Source organism: Schistocerca serialis, chromosome 12 (genome assembly GCF_023864345.2).
Source record: "Schistocerca serialis cubense isolate TAMUIC-IGC-003099 chromosome 12, iqSchSeri2.2, whole genome shotgun sequence".
Lineage (NCBI taxonomy): Eukaryota > Metazoa > Arthropoda > Insecta > Orthoptera > Acrididae > Schistocerca > Schistocerca serialis.
The window spans coordinates 119546518-119574488 of NC_064649.1; the positions used below are offsets into that span (position 1 = coordinate 119546518).

The 27971-nt window shown below is 40.7% G+C and overlaps 1 protein-coding gene across 1 annotated transcript; it reads left to right on the forward strand.

Moving 5' to 3' along the window:
* LOC126428118 (clotting factor C-like) lies at positions 1-27971 on the forward strand. The gene is made up of 6 exons (XM_050090025.1): positions 1-151; positions 10864-11025; positions 17148-17254; positions 25201-25377; positions 26801-26957; positions 27062-27971. Exons 1-6 carry the CDS (start codon positions 7-9, stop codon positions 27262-27264), a joined length of 951 nt encoding a protein of 316 aa, XP_049945982.1. The 5' UTR covers positions 1-6; the 3' UTR covers positions 27265-27971.

Genomic DNA, 27971 nt, shown 5'->3' on the forward strand with positions numbered 1-27971 from the left:
TCCTCAATGTTGCGGTACTTTCCGGTATCCCCAGCGACCAATAGAGGCCAACGGCCTCGCTTATATGTGCACAGTGCTGGTGAAGCCCCGCAGTGCGCGATGGACCTCCGCCGAGGGCAGCTGTGGCCACTCTTGCTGCTGCTCACCGCTGGTAAGTACCGGCCAATAAGTTGGAGAGTCGGTAGGGGACGAATCCATCAGCCTGACAAATGTGGCCAACCCACTGCAGTCTGTCTGCCGTTATATTCGGCCAGTGCCCAAACCCCTGGTACAGGTATTCTTTCGTTCTTTGTTCCCATTTACGTTACGTGGCACTGTAGACGGGCCCGCAGACTAAAGATGATGCGATTAGCATTTATTATCCGCTGAGGCACTTCTGTCGCCCACTTCACTTTTATGAGTCGGTATGTAAAGTAGCAAATCATTAAGAGTTTTCACCTTGCACTGAACGCTTAACTTGCCGTGGAGCCAGTGAGAGAGCAGGTGTTTGGATCTCACGCTTTGCTACTGGGCCGAGCGAGCAGTGTACTTGATTAACGCTGCATGCAGTACGTTACACGTACTCTCTGTGAATATGAAGAAGTACTATTGTGGTGTCACCGCCAGACACCACACTTGCTAGGTGGTAGCCTTTAAATCGGCCGCGGACCGTTAGTATACGTCGGACCCGCGTGTCGCAACTGTCAGTGATTGCAGACCGAGCGCCGCCACACGGCAGGTCTAGAGAGACTTCCTAGCACTCGCCCCAGTTGTACAGCCGACTTTGCTAGCGATGGTTCACTGACAAAATACGCTCTCATTTGCCGAGACGACAGTTAGCACAGCCTTCAGCTACGTCATTTGCTACGACCTAGCAAGGCGCCATTACCAGTTTATATTGAGGTTATAAATTATGTATCATCAAGAGCGATGTTCTCGAATTATGGATTAAAGTTAAATATTGCAAGATCTTCGTACTTTATTTGCAATTCTCAAGACATTGTCCTGTTCCAGACCTCACGCCAGTCTGCGTGAGCTTAAACGCGTGCCTTTCGGCTACCTCCGAGTGGCTTGTCTGTCTTGCCAAGTCATTACAACTATTAAATATTAATCGATCTTTTTCATACTTTGTATACCAAATTCTATGGATAATACAACCACACCGTTAAAATTTCAAATCAATAACTCCAATACTTTTGGAGATATAAATTTTTACCTAAATCACATAATAACCGTGCTGGCATTGTGAAACGGAGTATTCATCTATAGTATCTATTGAAACCACAACCCAGAGGATAGGTTCACATAATCTAATGTTCTACAATTTTCTTTATTTTGATTACCACAGATTTCTGACGTTATTAAAAGTACTTTGTAAAATTATTGTTTCATCGCGTTTTGGTTGTGTGAAGCATTGGCGTGATGCGCCTCGTGTTACGTGACCACGAGTCTGCATTGCTCAGATACACGTATTTAGTTTTGTAGCTGCGAGGTGCTATTTACGAGGCGACCTGTAAGCCACAGTTGCCGCGTTACATTAACGATCTGTCGCGTACGAGGTGTGCTCAAAAACTAAGGCGACTTTATATTTTTATGAAAAAAATATTTATTTATTCATTAATATTCACGTTGTCTATGAAGATAGTATAACTCGAAAGAACAGATACCATTGATGACCGTGCAACTTTTCTATAATAAATGATAATTAGTTGAAACCCTCAGCTGCCGACAGGTGTTGTTGACATACCTCGATGGGGACAGCTGAAAATGAGTGCCCCGACCGGAACTCGAACCCCGGATCTCCTGCTTACATGGCAGACGCTCTATCCATCTGAGCCACCGAGGGCACAGAGGATAGTGCGTCTGCAGGGACTTATCCCTTGCACGCTCCCCGTGAGATCCACATTCCCAACATGTCCACACCACTACATTCGTAGTGCGCCTAGTAGATGTTTGCCCATCATAATCGTTACTCGTGGCAGATTAATCTACCAAGTCCCGTACGAGTTCGGGCATAGCGTGTGCGTTCGCACAAGAAGGTCAAAGGCCGGGAACCCATATTTTTAACTATATATGACGGTAGTATCTGTTCCCGAAAGAACAGTTACCGTGGATGACCATGCAGCTTTGCTAGAAATGAAATGATAATTAAATAGACACCCTAGCTGCAAGCAGGCGTTTATACACTTCATTGGGGACAGCTGAAAATGTGTGCCCCGACCGGGACTCGAACGCGGGATCTCCTGCTTACATGGCAGACGCTCTATCCATCTGAGCCACCGAGGACACAGTGGATAGTGCGACTGCAGGGACTTATCGCTTGCACGCTCCCCGTGAGACCCACATTCCCAACTGTCCACAATATACATACATAATGTTCCTAGTAGATACTTTGCCCATCCACTCATTACTCGCTCCCACTTAAGTTGACGGTTCCCGTAAGAGTTCGGGCAACCTGTGCGAACTCGCATGGGCTAAGTATCTATTAGGAACATTACGTATGTACCGGGTGATCAAAAAGTCAGTATAAATTTGAAAACTTAATAAACCACAGAGTAATGTAGATAGAGAGGTAAAAATTGACACACATGCTTGGAATGACATGGGGTTTTATTAGAACCACCCCATATTGCTAGACGCGTGAAAGATCTTTTGCGCGCGCCTTTAGGTGATGATCGTGTGCTCAGCCGCCACTTTCGTCATGCTTGCCCTCCCAGGTCCCCAGACCTCAGTCCGCGCGATTATTGGCTTTGGGGTTACTTGAAGTCGCAAGCGTATCGTGATCGACCGACGTCTCTAGGGATGCTGAAAGACAATATCCGACGCCAATGCCTCACCATGACTCCGGACGTGCTTTACAGTGCTGTTCGTTATTCCTCGACTACAGCTATTGTTGAGGAATGATGGTGGACGTATTGAGCATTTCCTGTAAAGAACATCAGCTTTGCTTTGTCTTACTTTGTTATGCTAATTATTGCTATTCTGATCAGATGTAGCGCCATCTGTCGGTCATTTTTTGAACTTTTGTATTTTTTTGGATCTAATAAAACCCCATGTCATTCCAAGCACGTGTGTCAATTTGTACCTCTCTATCTACATTATTCCGTGATTTACTCAGTTTTCAAATTTATACTGACTTTTTGATCACCCGGTAGATTGTGGACATTAAGTTGGGAATGTGGCTCTGTCGGGAAGCGTGCAAGGGATAAGTCCCTGCAGTCGCACTATCCACTGTGTCCTCGGTGCGTCAGATGGATGGAGCGTCTGCCATGTAAGCTGGAGATCCTGGGTTCGTTTCCCGATCGGGGCACACATTTTCAGCTGTCCGCATCAAGGCCGGCCGGGGTGGCCGAGCGGAGCTAAGCGCTACAGTCTGGAACCGCTACGGTCGCAGGTTCGAATCCTGCCTCGGGCATGGATGTGTGTGATGTCCTTAGGGTAGTTAGGTTTAAGCAGTTCTAAGTTCTAGGGGACTGATGACTTCAGAAGTTATGTCCCATAGTGCTCAGAGCCATTTGAACCATTTTTTTGTCCGCATCAAGGTATGTCAACAACACCTGTCGGCAGTTGAGGGTTTCAATTAATTATCATTTATGGATGGATAGAGCGTCTGCCATGCAATCAGGAGATCCTGGGTTCGTTTCCTGGTCGGGGCACACATTTTCAGCTGTCCCCAGCAAGGTATGTCAATAACACCTGTCGGCAGCTGAGGGTTTCAATTAATTATCATTTATGGATGGATAGAGCGTCTGCCATGTAAGCAGGAGATTCTGGGTTCGAGTCCCGGTCGGGGCACACATTTTCAGCTGTCTCCATCAAAATATGTCAACAACACCTGTCGGCAGCTGAGGGTTTCAATTAATTATCATTTATCGATGGATAGAGCGTCTGCCATGTAAGCAGGAGATCCTGGGTTCGAGTCCCGGTCGGGGCACACATTTTCAGCTGTCTCCATCAAGGTATGTCAACAACACCTGTCGGCAGATGAGGGTTTCAATTAATTATCATTTATCGATGGATAGAGCGTCTGTGATGTAAGCAGGAGATCCTGGGTTCGTTTCCTGGTCGGGACACACATTTTCAGCTGTGCCCATCAAGGTATGTCAATAACACCTGTCGGCAGCTGAGGGTTTCAATTAATTATCATTTATTCAAGTTGTCCCTTCAAAGCAATCGCCCTCCGATACAATACACTTGTGCCAACGCTTCTTCCAATCCTCGAAGCACTTCTCATAAGCACATTCTGATACAGTCTTCAGTTCTTGCAGCGATGCAGTTTTTATTTTATCAATCGTTGAAAATCTTAGTCCTTTGGTAGGTCTCTTCAGTTTTGGGAACAGGAAAAAGTCGCAGGGGCCATATCCGATGAATATGGTGGCTGGGGCATGACTGTCGTGTTGTTTTTGCCAAAAAATCTCTCACAAGCAACGACGAATGAGTTGGTGCATTGTTGTAATGCGAAAACCACGAATTGTTGTCCCACAATTCCGGACATTTTTTGCGTATTGCTTCCGCAAACGACGCTTAACGTCGAGATAATATTCCTTATTGACTGTACGACTTTTTTGGCAAAAATTCAAGGTGCACTACACCACGGTAATTGAAAAAAACAGCGAACAAAACTTTGACATTTGATCGAACTTGGCGTGCTTTTTTCGGTCTTGGCTCTCAGGGATGCTTCCATTGGGACGACTGGGCGTTGGTTTCGACGTCATAATCGTAAACGAATGTTTCGTCACCAGTATGACCCTTTTGAGCAAATCAGGATCATCACTGATGTCATTCGAGAGCTCCTGAGCGATGCTCATGCGACGGTTCTTCTGATCAAAATTGAGAAGTTTTGGAACAAACTTCGCTGAGACACGTCTCATGTCCAAAACATCCGAAAAACATTGCATGACACGAGCCGACAGATATGCCAACATCCTCAGCATGTTCCCTTGCGGTAATTCGACGAGTTTCCAAAACAATTTTCTTCACAGCTTCGACGTGATCAGCTGTTGCTGATGAGCTGGGGCGTCCAGAGCGATGTTCGTCATTGGCATCTTCTCGGCCACCTTCGAAGAACTTGTACCACTTGCAACTTTTTTTTTTTTTTTTTTACTTAGAGCAGACTCACCGTATGCCACTGTCAACATTTCAAGTGTTTTAGAGCACTTGATTCCATATTTCACACAAAATTTGATGCAATTTCTTTGCTCCATTTTTTATAACAATAGAAAATCGCCGAGTACACTAAAACACCTCTAAACTTTCTATCTGTCAAAAACAAACGAAGTATGCTGTAACTTGAAACTGTGAACATATGTTCGGGACATGTGTACCAACATAACAAAAAGAGATCAATAATAGATTGTATGCTGCCCGCACAATTTGAAAAGATACCGTACTTTTCGAACAGCCCTCGTATGTGACAGCGCCGTGGTATAATGATTGCCATTGCATGTGACATTCATCAGTGCGAGTCAGATGTTTGGGCAAGACTAGCGGTGGACATAAAATAATTGAATCCTTTTATCGCCCATCAGGCTCGTCTCCTGATTTAACCCAAAACTTTAGAGAAAACCTCAGTTCACTTGTATCTAAGTTCACCAATCATACTTTAATTATCAGTGGAGACTTAAATCATCCAGCAATTGATTGGGAAAATTACAGTTTTGTTAGTAGAGGGCGTGATAAGACATCCTGTCAAACTTTACTAAATGCGTTCTCTGAAAACTACAATATTAAGAGTAAAATCAGGCTTTTTGCAGATTATGCAGTTATCTATGATGAAGTACTATCTGAGGTAATCTGCTTAAATATTCAGTCAGATCCTGATAAGACTTCAACATGGTGAAGAGATTCCAACTTGTTCTAAATGTTCGGAATGTAAAATTTTGCGTTTCACAAAACGAAACAGACAAAAAGTCACTGTAAAAATGCCGTGTGACTAGGGCCTTCCGTAGGGTAGACAGTTCGCCGGGTGCAAGTCTTTCGAGTTGACGCCACTTCGGCGATTTGCGTGTCGATGAGGACAAAATGATAAAAATAAGGACAACACAACACAACACCCAGTCTCTGAGCGGAGAAAATCTCCGACCCACCCGGGAATCGAACCCGGGACATTAGGTATGACATCCTGTCGCGCTGACCGCTTCTTTTTTTTTTTATCTCATTTTGTTCGCTTTTGTTCCTTGCATCTGCTCGGGGCGGACGTCGTAAGACATTCATTTAAGTTCGTTGTTGATCGATTAACTCAGTATTTTTTATTACAGACGGCAGCTGACCCTCTGACCGAACACGCTGAGCTACCATGCTGGCGACCACTCAGCTACCAGGGGCGGAAAATAAGTCACTATTGGAATCGGCTAATTCATACAAATACCTGAGAGGAACACACTGTAGGGATATGGAATGGAATGGTCACATAGACTCAGTTGTGTGTAAAGCAGGTGGTAGACTTCCGTTTATTGGTTGAATACCAGGGAAGTGCAATCAGTCTACAAAATGTAATTGCTTACAAATCATCGGTACGACCAGTTCTAAAATACTGCTCATGTGTGTGGGACCCATAACGTATAGGACTAACAGGGGATATTAAATGTATACAGAGAAGGGCAGCACGAATGGTCACAGGTTTGTTTAATCCGTGGGAGAGTGTCACAGAAGTAGTGAAGGAACTGAACTGGCAGAGTTTTGGAGACAGAAGTAAACTAACCCAATATTGAAACTTCCTGGCAGATTAAAACTATGTGCCTTTCGCCAGCAAGTACTTTACCAACTTATGGCGAAATTGAAACTGTGATGATGGGTCGTGAGTCGTGCTTGGGTAGCTCAGTTTGTAGAGCACATGCCCGCGAAAGACAAATGTCCCGATTTCGAGTCTCGGTCGGGCACACAGTTTTAATCTGCCGCGAAGTTTCATATCAGCGCACACTCCGCTGCAGACTGAAAGGTCGACGGGCACGTGCACCTTCCGCCGACCACTGGCGATAACATGGATGTACTGTGGAGACCTCACGCCCCACGTGTTGAGCAATTCGGCGGTACGTCCACCCGGCCTCCCGCATGCCCACTATACGCCCTCGCTCAAAGTCCGTCAACTGCACATACGGTTCACGTCCACGCTGTCGCGGCATGCTACCAGTGTTAAAGACTGCGATGGAGCTCCGTATGCCACGGCAAACTGGCTGACACTGACGGCGGCGGTGCACAAATGCTGCGCAGCTAGCGCCATTCGACGGCCAACACCGCGGTTCCTGGTGTGTCCGCTGTGCCGTGCGTGTGATCATTGCTTGTACAGCCCTCTCGCAGTGTCCGGAGCAAGTACGGTGGGTCTGACACACCGGTGTCAATATGTTCTTTTTTCCATTTCAGGAGTGTAGTTCTTACATACTTACTCAATGGGACTCTAATGGCCCTACATAGAGATCTTACCTGGTTGCGCATTGGTTAGTGACAGGTGACTTTGTGGGAAGTTGACTATTTAAAGACAGGCATAAGATTATGTGACTTCTGAAACTACATAATGTTTTGAAAATTGGCTAGGGTAGACTTTACTATACTGCATGTACTCTACAGTTTTACTATTATCTGGTTTATAAAAAAGGTTTCATGGTAGTAAAACATAAAATATATGGAACATTATTATTCATCCTTAGTCAGAAATCCCCTACCCACCAGTGTAGCTGAAACCGCTAACGCACTGCTTGCTGGACTCGTGTAGGTGTGCCGGCGGATTACTGACGAGGGCTCGTGTGCCGGCCAGCGTGGTTGTGGTTTTTAGGCGGTTTTCCACATCCCGCTAGGTGACTTCTGGACTGGTCCCCACGTTCTGCCTCAGTTACAGGGATTGCAGACATCTGCACACTGTTCCACGGATTACACTAGGTGCAGACAGTTGGGGTACACTAATCCCTTCCCGGGGGGGTACGGGGTGGTGACACGAAGGGCATCTGGCCACCCCTTCAAATTAACATGCCACATCCGATTGACCAGCAGACCCCACCAGTCGAGATTAATGCTTGAAAAGAGAGAGAGTCAGAAACCCCCTGTTTACATGTATGAAATCCATCTTGGAATAAATTTGTTATGACCCCAAATTATACAAAATCTCTGTCTGTGATTGAATTAATTAGTGAGAGGTGTTGTTTCATTCAGAAAAAAATATAGCAACAAAAATACATTGTCATACTTCAGAATCTTGTAGGTGTTAAAGCAAAATAGGCAGTTGGAATTGTGAGGTTCTGAACTTTTATTAATGTTAATCATTTCATGAGTTGATTAGTTTCAGATAATTCAAAATATGTTCTCAAAAAGTTGGAAGGTCTGCTTTTGAATGAGTGGTAGCAATACCTCCTATGCTCCCACTGCTGCAAAATGTTTCCTGATTAAATGACGTCATAACCTCAGTTAGTCATTTAATTATATAGGCTTCTAGTAAAGTCAATTGCATCATTAACAAGGAAAGTAAATGTGAATAACCCTGAAAGAGTGGTTTGGTGTGGGGTGTTGGAGGGGTGAAGTGGACTGCGGTAGTCGTCGTGGGGTTGTGGACCACTGCGGCTGCGGCAGCGACGGAGCCTCTCCATAGTTTCTAGGCCACTGGTTAACATACAATACAGTACATACAATAAAACGTAAATATGAACAAATAAACTGTGACTTTAAATGGAATTTTTCATAAAGAACAATTTTATATTACTGTACACATTATCTATTAAGTGTGCAGCTGCATTACATATAGAATGAAATAGCAAAAAAAATTAATTATTCTTGGGAGCAGAAAGTATAACAGATGGAGTAGTAGCAACACACTACAGCTTAGTATCCTGAAGGTAAGTAAGAGCCAGCAATTTTAAATTCATCCTGAGTGTATTTTCTTTTTTGTACAAAATGTGAAACATAAACTCCTGCTTCCTTGCTTTGAAAACATGGAAGGTGAACAGCAGCATCAAAATGGACATGCCAATGAATAAATAAGATAGTTCAATATACACTGAGCTGACATAAGTCATGTGATACCTCCTAATGTCATGTCAGAGCCCCTTTCGCCTGACATAGTGCAGCAACTCGAGGCTGCATGGACCCCACAATTTGCTGGAAGCCTACTGCAGAAACACTGCGTGGTGATGCCTGTATAGCCATCCATAATTGCAGAAGTGTTGCTGGTGCAGGACTTCTTTATTGTGGCCCATAAATATTCGATGGGATTCATGACTGGTGATCTGGGAGGCCAAATCATTTGCTCAAATTGTCCGCTGTCTTCTTCAAACCAGTCATGAACAATTGTGGCGTGGTGACATGATGCATCAACTTCATCCCTAAAAATTCCATTGTTGTTTGGATACATAAAATTGATGAATGGCTGCAAATGGTTTCCAAGTAAAGAAATATCCAGAGGAACCAGTCAATTGCATGTAACCATTATGGAGCCATCACCAGCTTGCACAGTGCCTTGTTCACGAGATGGGTCCGCGGCTTTGTGAGGTCTGTGCCACACTCGAACCCTACCATCAACTCTTATCAACTGAAATCGAGGCTCATCTGCTGTGGCCACAGTTTTCCAGTCATCCAGGATTCAACAGACATGGCCACGAACGCAAGAGAGGAGCTGCAGGTGATGCCGTGCTGTTAGCAAAGGCACTCACATCAGTCATCTGCTGCCACAGCTAATTAACGCCAAATTTTGATGCACCACCCTAATGGATATGTTCCTCATATGTCCCACATTGATTACAGCGTTTGTTTCATGCAGCATTGCTTGTCTGTTAGCACTGACAGCTCTACCCATACGCCACTGCTCATGGTCGTTAAGTCAGCCACTGTGTTGTCCGTTGTGAGAGGTAGTGCCTGAAATTTGGTACTATCGGCACATTCTTGACACTATGGGTCTCAGAATATTTAATTTCCTAACAATTTCCAAAAGAGATTGCCCCAACTACCATTCCGCGTTAAAGTCTCTTGATTCCCGCTGTGTGGGCATAATCACGTCAGAAACCTTTTTGACATAGCGACCTGAGAATAAAAAATGACAACTCTGCCAACACACTGTCCTTTTATAACTTGTGTACGAGATACCACTGTCACCACTATGTATATATACATATCACTATCCCATGACTTTTATCACTTCAGTGGATAACGAAAGGAGCCAATAAAAAGAGAATGCATAAACATGGAAACGTGCAACAACAACATAATGGGATAGTCAATGAAAGATAGTAATACAAGTGATAGACTTCATGGCCCTCATGGTGAAATAAACGATGACAGATAATGTAGCTAGAAACCAAGACATTGTTTCTGGAAATCTGCAGATGTTATCTTACTTGTGGCAAGGGGCTCAATTAATAGCCAACACTATTATCTCTTCTCCAATTTAAAGTGAGTTCAAAAACAATTAGTATTAGATCCCCATTTTACGGAAGATCAGTATAGATAAATGATAGAGTGTTCTGTAATAGTATTGTTTACTAAACCTGAGGAAGACAAGATTTATATTTATGAAACATATGTATAACTTTTAATGTATGAAAGTAAAAAACTGTTACCCAGCCTGTAATAATATTAAGTAAATGCTCATACCAACCAACTTGTGAATTATTTGTTCTCTGCTCATGTACCCTACTGTTTTACTGAATCATGAGCATACTGTAAAATATCCTCTTCCCTGCACTTCAAAGTAATTTCCATAGTATTAATGTGGAGGTAGATGTAAAATTATGCTTCCTGAAGATTCAATTTATTTTGCCTACATTGCTTGAACTTGTCTGGCAAATAACAATTGTAAACTTTATGCCACCAATATAAATTTGTCAGCCTGATCTTTATCATCATACATGTAAATACTAAAATAATTCAGAAAGTAAAATCAAATGTGTGATTATAAAAATGTTGCAGAGTGTGTAAAACCAATTCCAACAGACGAATCGTATCTCCTTGATGGAAAGCCTTCACTGGCTGCAGAATTTCCATGGCATGTTGGAATATATTTACATGAAAATGATGGATATTTACAACTATGTAGTGGAACCCTTATAAAAAGAAAGTTGGTTCTAACTGGTGAGTTATTTACAAGTTAAATATTTGCTACAGTGTGTGTTACTTCAGGGTAACGTATTATGGATTGCATTACATAGTATCACCCAAGCATCTCTAAAGGCAGTAAGTCTATAATTTGTTCACTCCCTCTTTACCCCTCTGAATACCTGAGATTTGTAAATCTTACTGTTTATTGCATCTTGTTGTGTATTTGCCTCTCATTTTGTTGTAGTATCCCTCTCTTGTTCCAACAAACGTACCTGATTGTCTTGACATACCTTCGTAAACTCCCAGTCTGCACAAATCTACAAAGAGTATAAGCAACAATAAAGAGCACAGACAATCACCCACAATGTAGTTGAAGAGCGGAGCAGGAGACGCACATAAACAAGCTCTAAAACATATTGCTTAGCTTTCTTGCAGCTGAGCTACAAATACCAAATATTGATTATGTGATCCATGACACTCTGTTATACTGGGTGTCCAGAAAAGGGTTCCCTGATTTCAAAATTAAATATCTCGAAAACAAAGATCGATAGAGGAATGCAGTAAACGGTATGTTTATTGTGAAAGCTGTAATAAGTTTATACAGCAGTTTGAAATAATAGTTACAAAAGCTGCTAACAGATGGCGCTGTACGCTGTACAGCTCATATCAGCATACATAAGTGAATTAATCTTATGAAAACAATCTTTGCAAACAATCACATCACAATGTTTTCAAAATGTTCACCATTGGCACTACAGAGGTGGTGCAAACGAAGAATGAAATTCGCCATCTCATTTCGTAGTGTCTCAACCGAAATGGATTCACCTGCCACAGAGATCGCCGATTGAAGCTCGTCCAGCGTGGCGGGATGCTTCGGGTAGACCATGTCTTTCACTGTGCCCCACAAAAAAAGTCACAGGGAGTCAAATCCGGCGAATATGGAGGCCAATCCATGCCAGCACCAGTAAATTTGGGATATTCCAAAGCAATAACTCGATTCCAGAAGTATTCCTCAAGAAAGCGAAACACTTGTTCGGTCCGATGTGGATGGGCGCCATCTTGCATAAACCATTCAGTACCTGGTCGATCCTCTGACGCTTGCTGTCTGGCGACAAATTGTTCCAAAATCGCAACGTAACGTGTACCAGTGACCGTTTCTCGAATGAAAAAAGGGTCAATAATGCCTCTGCTGCATACTGCAGCCCACACAGTAATTTAAGGACAATACAGGGATTTCGCTTCACACCAATATGGCTTTTCGGAACCCCAAAATCGCCAGTTCTGTTTATTCACTTATCCATTCAGGTGGAAGTGTGCTTCATCTGTAAACCAGATGCAGCCAACATCAAATCCTTCACTATCAATCATTGTGAGCATCTGATTAGCAAAGGCAACCCTTTGTTAGACAGCTCGTACGGGTATGGCCTGGTGCGTTTCAGTTTTGAATGGAAAGATGTGTAGGCTCTTTCTCAGTATTTTCTGCGAGCTGGAACGCTTCAAACCAGTCTCAGATGCAATTCTACGGACGGATGACATTGGATTTCGCTGAATAATTCCAGAAACTGTGGCGATATTTTCAGGCGTAACTGCGGTTTGCTTGCGGCCAACATGCCCCACTAGATCATCAGTTACGCTGCCTGTTCATTGAAATTTTGCGAAGAGCGTACGAATGGTTTTCGCATCGGGTCCTTTTGGAACATTAAATCGTGCTTGAAAACCTCGCCTTGTTGCCGTAGGACTCTCTTCTAACCTGTGGTACTCTAGCACCAGAAAAACGCGTTGTTCAGTGGAGTACAAGATTTTAATCACTTCCTTCGGTACGCTAACCTCCTTTCACGTTTCAATAGTGGAACTGATCGCTCTGGGCTTCGGATCACTATTTATACTAGGTATTACGTAAGGCGATTACAGCGCCATCTGTTGGCAGCTTTTGTAACTATTATTTCAAACTGCTAACTTCTTACAGCTTTCACAATAAACATACCGTTTACTGCATTCCTCTATCGATCTTTGTTTTCGAGATATTTAATGTTGAAATCAGGTAGTCCTTTTCTGGACACCCTGTATGTGTTCATTACAATTAAACTTTCACTGCTTCCGCCAATGTACATGGAAAGCTATTTACTGTACAGGTAGCCAACTTTATAGGAATACTGTCCAGACTTTGTGTTGGAGCATTTGCATTGTTAGTAGTGTCAGGGTCATGTCTTGACCTGGAAGCTGGTACTGGCATGGCAACGCTGAGTTGAAACAATTGCAGACTTTCAGCATGGAGCTTTACCCATAAAGCTTTTTTTTTAATCAAAACAGCAGCAGGACTGATGTTCTTTGTGAGCATCAATGTGTGAAAGGAATAACGAAAGGCCCTCTACCCACATCAAGTTGGAGAACATGATTCAGAAGTTTGAATTAACTGGCGAGAAGCCGACAGCGAATCGTGCCACAAATTGTTGAAGAAGTTATTGTTGCCATAGCTAAAAATGCCATCTCCTGGCAGTGCATGAGCTGAACTACCAATGGTCCACCGTTCAAAAAGTGTTGCAATCATGAAAAGGAATCCATACATGGCATCATATTTTGGGGTAATTCATCACTGAGGAATAAAGTATTTATTGCACAAAAGCGTGTAATCAGAATAATAGCTGGAGTCCACCCAAGATCATCCTGCAGACATTTATTTAAGGATCTAGGGATATTCACAGTAGCTTCTCAGTATATATACTCTCTTATGAAATTTGTTATTAACAACCAAACCCAATTCAAAAGTAATATCAGTGTGCATAATACTAGGAGAAAGGATGATCTTCACTATTCAAGATTAAATCTAACTTTGGGACAGAAAGGGGTGAATTATACTGCCACTAAAGTCTTTGGTCACTTACCAAATAGTATCAAAAGTCTGGCAGATAACCAACAAGTATTTAAGAAGAAATTAAAAGAATTCCTGAATCACAACTCCTTCTACTCCATAGAGGAGTTTTTAGATATAACTTAAGAAAAAAATATTTAAAAAATTAAAAAAAACACACAAAGAAAATAAAAAAGTTGTTATATTAACTTAAGTATGTTGTTAAATTAACTTAATTATGTTATGTATTGGAAAATTTGACTCGTTCCTCATCATTACGAAATATCGTATTCATGATCCATGGAACTAGTATTAATCTAATCTAATCTAATCTAATCTCTTTACTAACCAACTGCCGGCCGCGGTGGTCTAGCGGTTCTAGGCGCTCAGTCCGGAGCCGCGCAACTGCTACGGTCGCAGGTTCGAATCCTGCCTCGGGCATGGACGTGTGTGATGTCCTTAGGTTAGTTAGGTTTAAGTAGTTCTAAGTTCTAGGGGACTGATGACCATAGATGTTAAGTCCCATAGTGCTCAGAGCCATTTGAACCATTTTGAACTAACCAACTTTTTTCATTTGATGCAAACATTTGAGTAGACTTTGCTCTTGTGTTTCTTGCAAGAGTTAAGGACATTTGGCCTTGGAACATTTTCTGGAGTGATGAAGCACACTTTACGCTCACTGGGGCGGTGAGCACTCTCATCTGCCACGTTTGGGAATGGTCACCACCAACAAACATTCATGATGTTCCCCTGGATAGTGAACACATTATTGCAACTGGAGCCCCAAAGATGAAGGACAGGCAGTGTGAATAGCACACAAGTGTGTCATTGTGCTGCAACGGAGAAACTTATTGTTGAAAATGGCTCTGAGCACTATGGGACTTAACATCTGTGGTCCTCAGTCCCCTAGAAATTAGAACTACTTAAACCTAACTAACCTAAGGACATCACACACATCAATGCCCGAGGCAGGATTCGAACCTGTGACCATAGCGGTCACGCCGTTCCAGACTGAAGTGCCTAGAACCGCATGGCCACAACAGCCGACACTTATTGTTGAAATTTATATAACTTACATTTCAAGAAGAGTCATGTCTGACAACATACTACTTTCTCTTACATGAAGTTATTGTGTACTTGGTCCAAAGACTGGTTTTAAGCAGCTCTTTCCATGCTGCTCCATGATGTAGAAACCTCTTTGTCACCAAATGACTACTTCAAACTACATCGGTCTGAATCTGCTCTTACTGTATTCATCTCATAGTGTCCCTCCACAATTTTTACTTCCAAAACTTCCCTCCAATACTAAACCAATGACTAGTTGATGTCTTAGAATCTATCCTATAACGAATCCCTTCTCTTAGTCCAGGTATGCCGTAAATTTTTCTCCCCAGTTCTGTTCAGTACCTCCTCATTAGTTATGCAATCTACCTACCTGCGAGGTGCGTCCATAAAGTAAGGTCACCAAGAAACTGGAACCATGAAAAACGGTTTTGGCTCCCCCCCCCCCCCCCTTCAAATCCCCACCAATCTTAGACTGCTGCAACACACAGTCTTGACTGGGCAGCTGTTTGCGATGGCTCTCCCCTAGTTTCTCTTGTAGGTGCCATTTACTTGCAGTGATCTAGTTTTTTGAGTGCCGAGGGCACTACCCCCATTAACATGCGTTGTCAGTTATGCAAAGTCTATGGGCCAAAGTGAATGGACATTGAAAACATGTGGAAGTGAGAGAGTTCAAGAACAAACATACAGACATCCACAGTGGACAGAATTCTGGTTGGGTTTCGGTTTCGGCTGAAACAAATCCAAAAGTGGAGACAGAAATGTATGACTATTGGTGTAAAACGATTCATGAACTATGTGAAAGGATGCTTGAAGTCCATCAGACTACGATTGACAAGATATTGGTTAAACATTTGCATTATCACAACATGTGTGTGAGGTCGATCCACAAAATGGTGACCAAACGCCATAAATGGCAACGTGATGAAGTGGCCCGCAGATTCCTGGAGTGCTATGCAGAAGAGGGCAAGGAGTTTTTCGGTTCAGTTGTCATGGGTGCTGAAACCTGGGTATACTACACTACACGGCACCTGAAATTAATGAAAAGCCTTGTCAGGGGTGGCATTAGAATTTGCCAAAACCGTGAAAGTTCAAACAAATATTGTCTGCTGGCAAAGTGGTGGCGATAATGTTCTGGGAAGAATAAGGCGTATTGTTGTGACAGTTTATAACTACCAGCAGAACAATAAATGCTGCCCACTACTGTGAGACTTTGAAACAACCCATGTCATTCCTAATTGGAGGAGGGGAATGCTGACAAAGGGAGTGTGTTTTCATTACAACAACTCTCATTGCCATATTGCCTATGCAACAGCCAATCTCTTGGCCCAGTTCTGATTGGGCATGCTCACCCCTACAGCCCAGACATAATACCTAGTACCTATGTTTGCTGAGGTGAAGTTACATCTCGGTGGAATGCATTTGCAGACAGATGATGATTTGGAAAATGAAGTTGAGTGTTACCTGCACAATATGGCAAGGGAGTTCTGTGTCAGGAGTGTATGCAAAGGACCACACCACATGCAAACTTGCAATGACCACAACAGTAACTACATCAAAAAATATCTGAAAGCTCAGTCTTATCATCAACATGACATTCATTGCCAATAAACTTGGTTTCTATGTGAAAAAAGTTGGAGGCCTTATTTTATAAACATATCTCATAATTTTCATCTATTTTCTTTAGCACTGACTTTCAAAATCTTCTATTCTTTCCTTTTCTGAACTGATCATCACCCATGTTTCAATTCCATACAAGGCTAGCTCCACTCTGGGTATTAGAAAAGAACTTCTAACATTTAAACTTATGATTGATCTTAACAAATTTCTCTTCTTCAGAAATGCTTTTCCTTCTGCTGACAGTCTACAATGCATATTCTATCTGTTTTTGCCATTATCAGTAATTTTTTCTGCCAAATAGCAAAACTCATCTTCAACTTTCAGCATCTCATTTCCTAATGTAATTCCCTGAGCACTACCAGATTTAATTTGACTACATTCCATTACCCATGTTTTGTTTTTGTTGATGTCCTCTAATAATCTCCTTTCAACACAATGTCCATTCTTTAAACTTCTCTTCCAAGTTCGTTGCTGTCTGTCAGAATTACAATGGCATCAGCACTAGTTTCTTGTAACACTGATAGTAATTTTGATAATAATAATAATAAAATAGTGGCAGCTTATAGGTTTTCAATGTTAGGTTATCTCACAAAAGTCGTGCATCTAAAGAATATTGTTTTTACAGCTGCTCACTGTCTTGGAAAATCAAATAATCCTAAGGATTACATGATTGTAGCAGGCAAACACCACAGAGGCTGGGATATAAAGGATCCAAAAGAACAACAACTTGAAGTGAGTAGAAGTTCAGTATACATTTGTCTTGAGTATAGAAAGTATATTTTGAAGCGGAATGTTATCACAGGCGTCACATACTGCTTAATTAAAAAATGTTGGATGATGCAATTTCTGAGATGAATGTATATAAAAAATTTTGTGAACACAATGAGATGTTGTTTTTCACGTTCTATACCTCAATCGGTAATAACAGAACCCTTATAGGATCACTGTTTGTCTGTCTATCTGTCTGCCTGACTGTTAAAAACCATTTCTCTCAGGGATCTCTAGACAAATACTGTTGAAATTTATCATGTATTAAGGTCTACAGTCCCTTGGTGGTGTCAAAATTGAGCTTCTAAGCCAATGCAATCAAAAGATATGGGAATTAATGTCACATATTTTGATAGTCGCAAACGTTCTCTTGAAAACCTATGGGGTACTTCCGTTAGTCTAGAATCATGAAATTCGGCAAGAAGCAAGGTTTCACAGGAAAAGTACAGGAAAAAATCCAAAATTTTTATCTGCAATTATACAACATAAAAAATAATTTTTTGCCATTACAAACTTACGTTGCATTCATAATCTGTCTAAAGTGTCAGGAACTACTGTAAGGATTTTTATATGGTTTTCACTGAAGGGTACAGTGATTCGTGAGAAACATTTTTATATATAACATATACAAATATTTCGTGCTAATTGGCTGCCTATGATGGAGTGAAGTCCCCTGCCACAGTGAAAATTATGACTTTGCCATCTAGTGCTGATAGGTGTAAGGCTGTCTGACTACCATGCCACACCAGCGCTCATTGTAGATGCAAACTGTCTCTGACAGTCTATGCCTACGACACGTACAGCATCTGTAATGTTTCAAAGTGAAGTAATACAGGTAACTGATGCAGGATTGCAATTCCTTTGTTTGGAACGAGTTTCCAACATCCCATAAAATATCCACTGAAGCATTCCACACAGCAGTTTGATATCTGCGTAACAATAATAGGCCTATACCTGGCTGTACCATTTTCTTCTCTGGAGACTTCTGTCAAATCTTACCGGTAACTGGACAGGGATGAGAGCAGATGAAGTCAGAGAATCTGCAATTGCCAATTAGTGTAGCATGTTAACATAACTTCAAAATAAAATAAATGAAAAACAGCGACAGAAAATGTGAAATTTAAAAAATCCAGGCTTTAAATTAAACATTGTTGAATGTTGTGGGATTCCTGGGACCGTTATTTTGCTAGTATCAATGTTTATAACAGGTAAAAATGGACAGGTTTCGCAATTCCCAGGATGGATAAAACTATCTACAGGATGTACATAATTAAATTTGTATGGAACACTCAGAGCGGAAGTACTACTCAGATTTGTATGGTCTTTGCATTTTTTAACATTCTCGGAGGCGAAGATGATAGCAGCCTTGTTAACAATGCCTCTCACACATGTTCCTGCTGCAATTAATAAATGGTTTGAAGCTAGTTCACTGTCATTAAACTTTGAAAAGACCCACTATATGCAGTTCAGAACCTGTATGAGATTTCCTTCCAGCATGTGTATAACTTATGAAGACATGTAGATTGAAGACGTTGACAGTGTTAAATTTCTGGGATTACAACCCGATAATTACTTTAGTTGTGAAGCGCATACCACAGAATTGCTGAAGCGTCATAAAAGTCTGTATCTGCAGTGAGAATTATGTCAGATACAGGAGATATAAATATAAAAAAAACTTGCATAGTTTCATTACTTTCATTGTATTACGTCATACAGGATTATATTCTGGGGTAACTTGTCAAATTGAGCAAAAGTTTTAGCATGCAAAAGTGTGTAGTAAGATTTATTTGGGGTATAAATTCGAGATCATCGTGTAGAAACCTGCTCAAGGAACTTTGTATTCTAACCTCTAACCACTGCTTCTCAGTGTATTTATTCCTTAGTGAAATTTGTTGAAAGTAACATATCTCTATTTCCAACCAATAGATCAATATATAATATCAGTACTAGGAATAAGAAGAAACTATTTAAAAACGTAAAAACTCTTAACTTGGTCCAAAATGGGGTCCAATATTCAGGAACACGCATTTTCAATAAATTGCCAGTGACCATTAGAAACTTGGTTTCAGATAAAGCACAGTTTAAACAGAGTTTGAAAGATTACTTGATAAGCAACTCTTTGACTCTATAAGTGAATATCTTAACAGAGACTGTTAGACCAGCTTAAGTAAAAATGTCTGTTAGATTGTAAAAATGTCTGTTAGATTTCAGTTCTGACAGCACTTGTTCACAACAGTCATGATTAGGTGTTTTGTGTATGAGAAATTTATTAAAAGTGCATAACAATGTTTCCTACTGGCAGTGTATTAATTCTGTAAATATTAGCAGTTCCAGTTTACTGCAATATATTCACCTATTTGACAATCTCCAGACAAGTTTGACCGAGCTGGGAACTGAACTCTGGCCTGTCATGTGACATCATTCTGCTGTGCTGACCACTAAGCTGTGGAAACACACACACCACTAAATTGGCTGGTTTCAATTCCACAAAAGATGTCTGGGACTACTTGGGAAAGTGGATGAAATGTAGCAATCAACTTAACCACCACTAATCAACTCTACAATATCCAATTAATGGCTATAACTGGTTATGGCATACATGTAGAATTTTGTGCACTCTCCTTCTTACCTAATTGAACCTGTTATCTAGACTAGAGGTTCAAATAGATGCAGGCTGCAGTAATGATTCAGAGGTGAAGAGACTTGCACAAAATAGACTATCATGGAGAGGTGCATCAAATCAGTCTTCCAATTGAAGATGACAATGACAACAACGGCAACACTGCTATCCACAAAACTGAAGGAATAATGCATACTCCACGTATAATTGCGTAGGCTTCCGCGGCCAGAGTCAGTCAACATGAAAGTTTTCTGGGTTTGGTACTGCGTCATAATGTAAAAACTACTGCTGCTATAGAAAAGCTAACGTTTCAACTCAGAAGAAGGCCGCTGCAATCATGGCGAAACGTTGGCTTTTCTATAGCAGCAGTAGTTTTTGCATTATGATGCAATACCAAACACAGAAAACTTTTATGTTGACATACTCCCCATATTTACAGAACATGTTATGTTCTGTTTCTGATCAGTTGCTACTACATGTATATGGAGGACATATGATAGGACCTTGAACTATTTATATGGGGTAGCCACAAGGATCTGTTTTGTTACCTCTCCTGTTTCACTTTTTTGGTTTACTCGTTTTGAGCTGCAAGGGGTGATCAATGACAATATATTAGAGAAAATAAACTTCTTTGTCAAGATAGATAATAATAACCTTTATTCTCTATAACCAGTTTTGGTAACTAATGTTACCAACATCATATCTCGACAGACAAGTTATTGCATATTTCTTAAAATAGTAGAATGAACTGGCAAGTACCTCACAGACTAGAAGTATGATGCATTGGCATGAAGACCACAAAATTTAATTTTTACGTGCCAATGCACCAGTGTTAGGAAAGTGAGAGGTGTGACCAGGGAAAAATGTATACGAAATGAAGATAGTAGGAATGAACTAGATACTTATAATATCAATATTAATAAAGAGATGAAGAAAATAAAATGTTATGGGAACATCACCTACAAGGAATGAATGCAGAGAGAATCCCACATCTAGCCACCTTGCACCATTCAAAAGGAAGAAAGAAAGGATGCAGGAAGACCCAGAATGAGATATCAGTGAAAAGTAAAGACAGAACAGACACAAGAACCTAAGCCTTGAACTGCAGAAGAAGAAGAAGAAGAAGAAGAAGAAGAAGAAAAAGAAAAAGTTTTAAAGGGACAAAGCAAATCTGTCAGTGTTCATTGCATTAGGCCCATACCAGTTCCCTTCGAGGATGGTAGTCAGATACCTGGGACTTCAGAGCTAACGATACACTGCTTAGCTTGACACTTCTGGATCACTATAACTCTTCCTCATCCAGTCCAAGTGTATTTAGACTCCCAGGAGATATCAAGGAAGATCATAAGAATAGCTAGGTTAAATGGCTTTTGCATTCTATTCATACTCAAAATGTCTAAGCTAAACATGTTAACTGATGTTACCTTTGGCCATGAGACTCAAATTTACAATAATAAAACAAAAAATATTATATTTTCAAAAGTAGTTCAATCTACAGAATTTAAACATGCACAGTTTATTTCTTTGAATCACTGCAACACACATGAGGTATTTGTTAGTGTTCCATTTATATTGTTTAACAAATATTATGTGATATAAAATGTTTGGAAATTATTAGGTCAATTTGGAATAATGTTACATCAAAATCAAGTTTTGTGAAACACCAGAAAATATGCTGCACAGCACATAAATCTCTAATTTTGGAACTTATGTCCATATGTTCCATCAGTTACAGTGGAAAGTGTATGTAAATGCTAATTCAATGTGTTATCTTACAATAATTAATTTTTAATTATGTTATAAGTAAGCAATATGTGAAAAAATACAAGGAAGAATTGATCACTAATGCTTACTTTCAAACCATTGTAATGTATAGCACTGTTGAAAGACAAATATGAGACATGTCCTGAAAGTAAGTTTCATCAATATATTTTAAAGAGATGGTACATCAAGTGACACAAATGCATGCCATATAGTGAACCCACAGCTGTTTCTGGTTCAAAGACAGAGGGGGGGGGGGGGGGGGGGGTCAGAGGAGGAGGAGTAATGATGCATGCTCAGAAAATGGGAGAAGAGAGAGTAGTAGCAGACTGACATGCCCCATCAGGATGGCAGACACAAGTGTACTGACAATTTGATCGCCAGTGGAAGTGTGAATGTTATCTGGTATGAATCGTAATGGTGGACTAGTGTATCCATCATCTGTGAATGTCTATAGTCTGTATATGGTGAAGTAGTTGGTTGCTGGTGCTGGTTGCTGGTGTTGCACGTTCAGAGAAGGAAGGCAGAGCATGGAGGTTGAAAGTTGCAGTGGACATCCCTCCACATCCACAAATGAAAAGATTACGCTGATAAAATAGCTCCCTACTTAGAAATCATATACAACCGCTCGCTCACCGACAGATCTCTACCTACAGATTGGAAAATTGCGCAGCTCACACCAGTGTTTAAGAAGGGTAGTAGGAGTAATCCATCGAACTACAGACCTATGTCATTGACGTCGGTTTGCAGTAGGATTTTGGAGCATATACTGTATTCAAACATTATGAATCACCTCGAAGGGAACGATCTATTGATACCTAATCAGCATGGTTTCAGAAAACATCGTGCTTGTGCAACGGAGCTAGCTCTTTATTCGCACTAAGTAATGGCCGCTATCGACAGGGGATCTCAAGTAGATTCTGTATTATTAGATTTCCAGAAAGCTTTTGACACCGTTCCTCACAAGCGACTTCTAATCAAGCTGCGGGCCTATGGGGTATCGTCTCAGTTGTGTGACTGGATTCGTGATTTCCTGTCACGAAGGTCGCAGTTCATAGTAATAGACGGCAAATCATCGAGTAAAACTGAAGTGATATCAGTTGTTTCCCAGGGAAGCGTCCTGGGACCTCTGCTGTTCCTGATCTATATAAATGACCTGGGTGACAATCTGAGCAGTTCTCTTAGGTTGTTCGCAGATGATGCTGCAATTTACCGTCTAGTAAGGTCATCCGAAGACCTGTATCAGTTGCAAAGCGATTTAGAAAAAAATGCTGTATGGTGTTGCAGATGACAATTGACGCTAAATAACGAAAAGTGTGAGGTGATCCACATGAGTTCCAAAAGAAATCCGTTGGAATTCGATTACTCGATAAATAGTACAATTCTCAAGGTTGTCAATTCAATTAAGTACCTGGGCGTAAAAATTACGAAAAACTTCAGTTCGAAAGACCACATAGATAATATTGTGGGGAAGGCGAGCCAAAGGTTGCGTTTCATTGGCAGGACACTTAGAAGATGCAACTAGTCCACTAAAGAGACAGCTTGCACTACACTCGTTCGTCCGCTGTTAGAATATTGCTGCGTGGTGTGGGATCCCTACCAGGTGGGATTGACAGAGGACATCAAAAGGGTGCAAAAAAGGGCAGCTCGTTTTGTATTATCACGTAATAGGGGAGAGAGTGTGGCAGATATGATACGCGAGATTGGATGGAAGCCATTAAAGCAAAGACGTTTTTCGTCACGGCGAGATCTATTTACGAAATTTCAGTCTACAACTTTCTCTTCCGAATGGGAAAATATTTTGTTGAGCTCAATCTACGTAGGTAGGAACGATCATCAAAATAAAATAAGAGAAATCAGAGCTCGAACAGAAAGGTTTAGGTGTTCGTTTTTCCCGCCCGCTGTTCGGGAGTGGAATGGTAGAGAGATAGTATGATTGTGGTTCGATGAACCCTCTTCCAAGCACTTAAATGTGAATTACAGAGTAATCATGTAGATGTAGATGTAGAAGGACATGGTTTCAGTGGACATGCACATTACAGTGTCAGGCGAAGCATCCACGCTGCCTGTTGGCTGTGCTCAAGCCCACCATATGCTCCACGATGTGTTGGGTTACCAAAAAGTGTCTGAAAGATGTGTACTGAGAAAGCTGATCCCAGATCACCAAGAGTGTAAGAATCAAAGCCAGCCTCCATCACCTGGTGCACAGTACACGTGAGAGGGAAATAAGTTCATATTCAGAATCATCACAGACATGGAGACACATGGGTGCACCACTTTACCCCTGAATCCAAGGATGCTTCAACGATGTGGAAGCATTCCAGTTCACCAGTGAGGAAAAAACCTACCCAGGAAAAGTTATGGCTCCAGTGTTCTAGGGCACAAAAGGTGCTACTCCAGTCCTCACCAAACTCAGGTCCGCCATTCAACGAAAGAGATGAGCCCTTTAGTGAAGGTGTTGGTCTCTTGAATGACAATGCAAAACCACACACAGCAAGGCTCATACAGAATCAGATTTGTTGCCGGCCTGCAGTCCTGATATTGCCCAATTGGACTTTCAGTTGTTTCCTGTATTGAAAGCCGCACTTTCAGGATATCCTTCCAAACCAATGCTGAGTTGGAGCATTGTGACAATTACTTGCATCGCTGGGCACCGAGTTTTACCAAAGCGGTTTCTTCAAACTGATTGCAAGATAAGACAAATGTCTCAATGTCAGTGGCAACTATGTTGAAAAATAGTGCAAGATGTATAGTTCACGATGCCATGGTGTAGGTTTTTAGTACAAAGTATTCATGTAGCAATAATGATGAGACTTTCATTCAGAACAGCGCTGATGTAAAAGTAAAAGCGACACACTACTTAACATTAGCACTAATAGTTCCTTATCAGTTATGAGAGGTGGATTGTTTCGCAGGATGAAAAATGAAGGGCATGCCTCCCAATAAGTAGGAGCCGTGTGTGGTGATGACAAGAGTCTATAAAGGTGAAGGGGGAGGTGCTGGAGGGAGTAGGTTCGGTACGGTAGACACGTAATCACTCTGTCAGCAGATTGATAAGGAAAGAGTGAGAAGTAAAGATAGATTAAGAGGAAGAGGAAGATGAATTTTTTTCTGACTTAATTCTCAGTCACACTATTCTCTCTCTCTCTCCAAATCTATCATTACTTGTCAATCTGTCCTTATCACATGTGGACTGAAGCTGACAGAGTGCTTAGCAACGTAGCATGTCTCCCCTGCTCTCTCTGACACCTCCCCTTTCACTTTTGTTGGCCCTCGTCCTCGATACATGTGAATGATTTTCCCCTCCTTTTTAACTGTGCACAATCTATGCTTCTCTTCAAGGGAGAAACTGCTAGTTCTGAAAGCTGGGAAGTGTGCCCCTATCACTTTTATATTTGTCTGTCGGTGGCACTATACATTTGAACTGCTTAAAAATAAGTACTTGACATCAAACCTTTCTCATGATTTGTTAGCTTCCTCAATTGCATTCTTCTTCTATACAATTCCGTAATATGTGTTCAATTTGCAGGTGGACTCAATTGTGATTCATGATATGTATAGAGGACCTTCACGAAATTATGCAGATGATATAGCTATAATAGTTCTGAAAAATGAAATAAGAATCTCAGATTTTGTGAGACCAGCTAGTCTAGATCTTGAAAGTAAATATGAGAGAGAACAACTGTCTTCTGGGAGTTTTGGCTCTGTGAGTATATGTTTCTATTGATTTCAGTCTTTGTTTTCAACATGCTTTATTTCCTTTCCATTAGTTTGCATAGAAATGTTTCTTTGATGGTACTACACTTAAAACTGCACAATTACTAAACTTTAAACTAAAAGTGTCATCAGGCATGCACCTAAACTCACCAGTGTATGAGTATGTATATGCAACACACTTCTTTCTAGAAATTCGAACATTTGTTCAGCTTTGTTGATAATGTACTCATCTTTTGGAACATTATTATTTTTGTTGTCTGTGATGTTTCATCTTCATGTTCGTATACTGATCACTGCATCAATACCTGACTTTCCTTGTTTAATTTCTTTAAAATGGTGCTCGTACATTAAGCATTTAACATAGAAGGGAAGTGTGTCATTTGAAATTGCTGAAGAAATAACACTAGGGACAGGAATGACACACAAAAAGATAAAATAAGAATGAAAATGACATCCTGGTCACTGAGACATAATGAGGTACTTGAGACAGGGCACAGTTCGCAGAGGTCAGTTTACTAGTTGATCTGAACTCTGTTTCAGCTGAAAATAGGGAATTATCTTTTTGTAAGATGTAGGACTTGCGTCCCTAACCTATTATGGAGAAGGGTTTTAATGTGTTTAGCACTGAAAAAGTTACAGATTTTACATTCTTCATGACTAGATGTGACTGGGTGGTGAATGTAAATGGAAGAAAATGGTTCTAATCTTAAAATGACATTTTATTTGAGGCATTTTTGCTTTTAATGCCTTAACCACATTTGTCTGTCTATTTTAGCACGTGCACCAATAAACTTGCTTCTGAGTGTTCTAGAGAAACAAACATATGCATCGCATGACACACACACACACACACACACACACACACACACACACACACACACACACACACGCACACACACCTTTTCGATTTAGGTTTTCTGTGGTCTACTTTGATGAAAAATGCCCTGATGGTTCCTATGAAAGGTCGCAGAACCCCTTTTCTGTCTCATCATATGTCAATCCGAGATCTGGCTCAGTTCCCAAAGATGTCATAATTGATCGGATGTGAGAACATTAATATTTCTTCTCTTCTTCTTAATCTTAGATGTGCAGTATCTTGCTTAACAGAATGACTGGACAACATCCCCACAGTCAAAAGCCATTGCTGTTGAGACACCGTAAAACTGGAACTCCACTGAACATTCAAGTCTAATATTTTTGTAGGTGTTCATTTCAGTTTTGTTTGGGTAAACTAATTGTCTGAATTGTTGATGCATATTTTTAAGTTTTTGTCTTAAGTTTGGGTGACTTGTCTGATACTGCACGTAATTTATGTGAAAGCTTTCTTATCTATTGTTAGTTATTCAAGAAATAAGTCATTCTTGAAAGGATGATACAAATATAATAAAATCTCTGTCATCTGTCATTTTAAGATTGCCCACTGGGATTACAATGAAAGTCCAGAACCAAGTGATGTACTGCTAATGACCAAATTGCCATTTATCGAGTTCAGCCAGTGTTACGAGCTACTTCCCCAGTCTGTAAGACCTTTATTTGCTTCTGACAAATTCTGTGCAGGATTTAGAAATGGTGAGTATTTAAACACTGTTTCATAAATAAAATGAATATGAATCTGCAGTTCAAGGAAATTACCACTCTCTGTTGTTTTCTTAATAAAATGGTGGTCTTTACAGGTACTGCACTTTGTGCAGGTGATGGCGGTGGTGGCTTGTTGTTCGAGCAGAAGGTAACAGCCACAACAAAGCAGTGGTTCATTCAGGGAATAGTAAGTTTAGGCTCACCAAGAGGACGGAAACCGTGTTCCGGTTACCCGGTTCTTTTCACGAGAGTGAATAGTCATCTGAATTGGCTCAAGACATACTATGACAAATATTAAAAAGACAGTGACATTATGAAACATGTGCTATAATTATACATGGAAGAACTTTTATTATTCTGGATTCCACTTAATGTAAATAAGCTTGTGAGAGTTTGATCAGGAGGGGCGGGGGTTTAAGCTATAATAAAGTGTCTTCCTAAAAATCCAATACATTTTTCCAGAAGGAATTTGTAGGCTTTATTTGCCATTAAAAAGAGATATCTTAAAAATGTGTCTATGTAAAAACAGACTTTTATTATAGAAATAATAAATTGCAGCCATGCAATAGAAAGTAATTTTATGAGAGGTCAAGCTGTTGAAGCTGAAAACGGCCATATTTAAAGAAAAACGAGGAGGTGGTATGTAAAGGTGGCAGAAGTAATGTACGGAAGAGAAGCTTCTTCTTTCTTTGTAGAACCGAAATGGCTCTCAAACGTAATTTACGTTGCAAAATAATTCTAAGCAGTATGCATTTCAAGTATTTGAACCTTTGTGAAACATATTAATTGAAGTAACAATTTACATGACATGTCTGAATGAACATACTTGTGATTTTTGATTTGATTTATTGATCCATTTTCATCTACAGCTGCACAATATGGAAGAGATATTTGGAGTTTTATGCTAATATTGACAGTTTTACATATAGTATACCTTTGTACATAATAACACATTAATATATCAATTAATGATGAATACTTAAATAAATGTTGTTACGCTATATA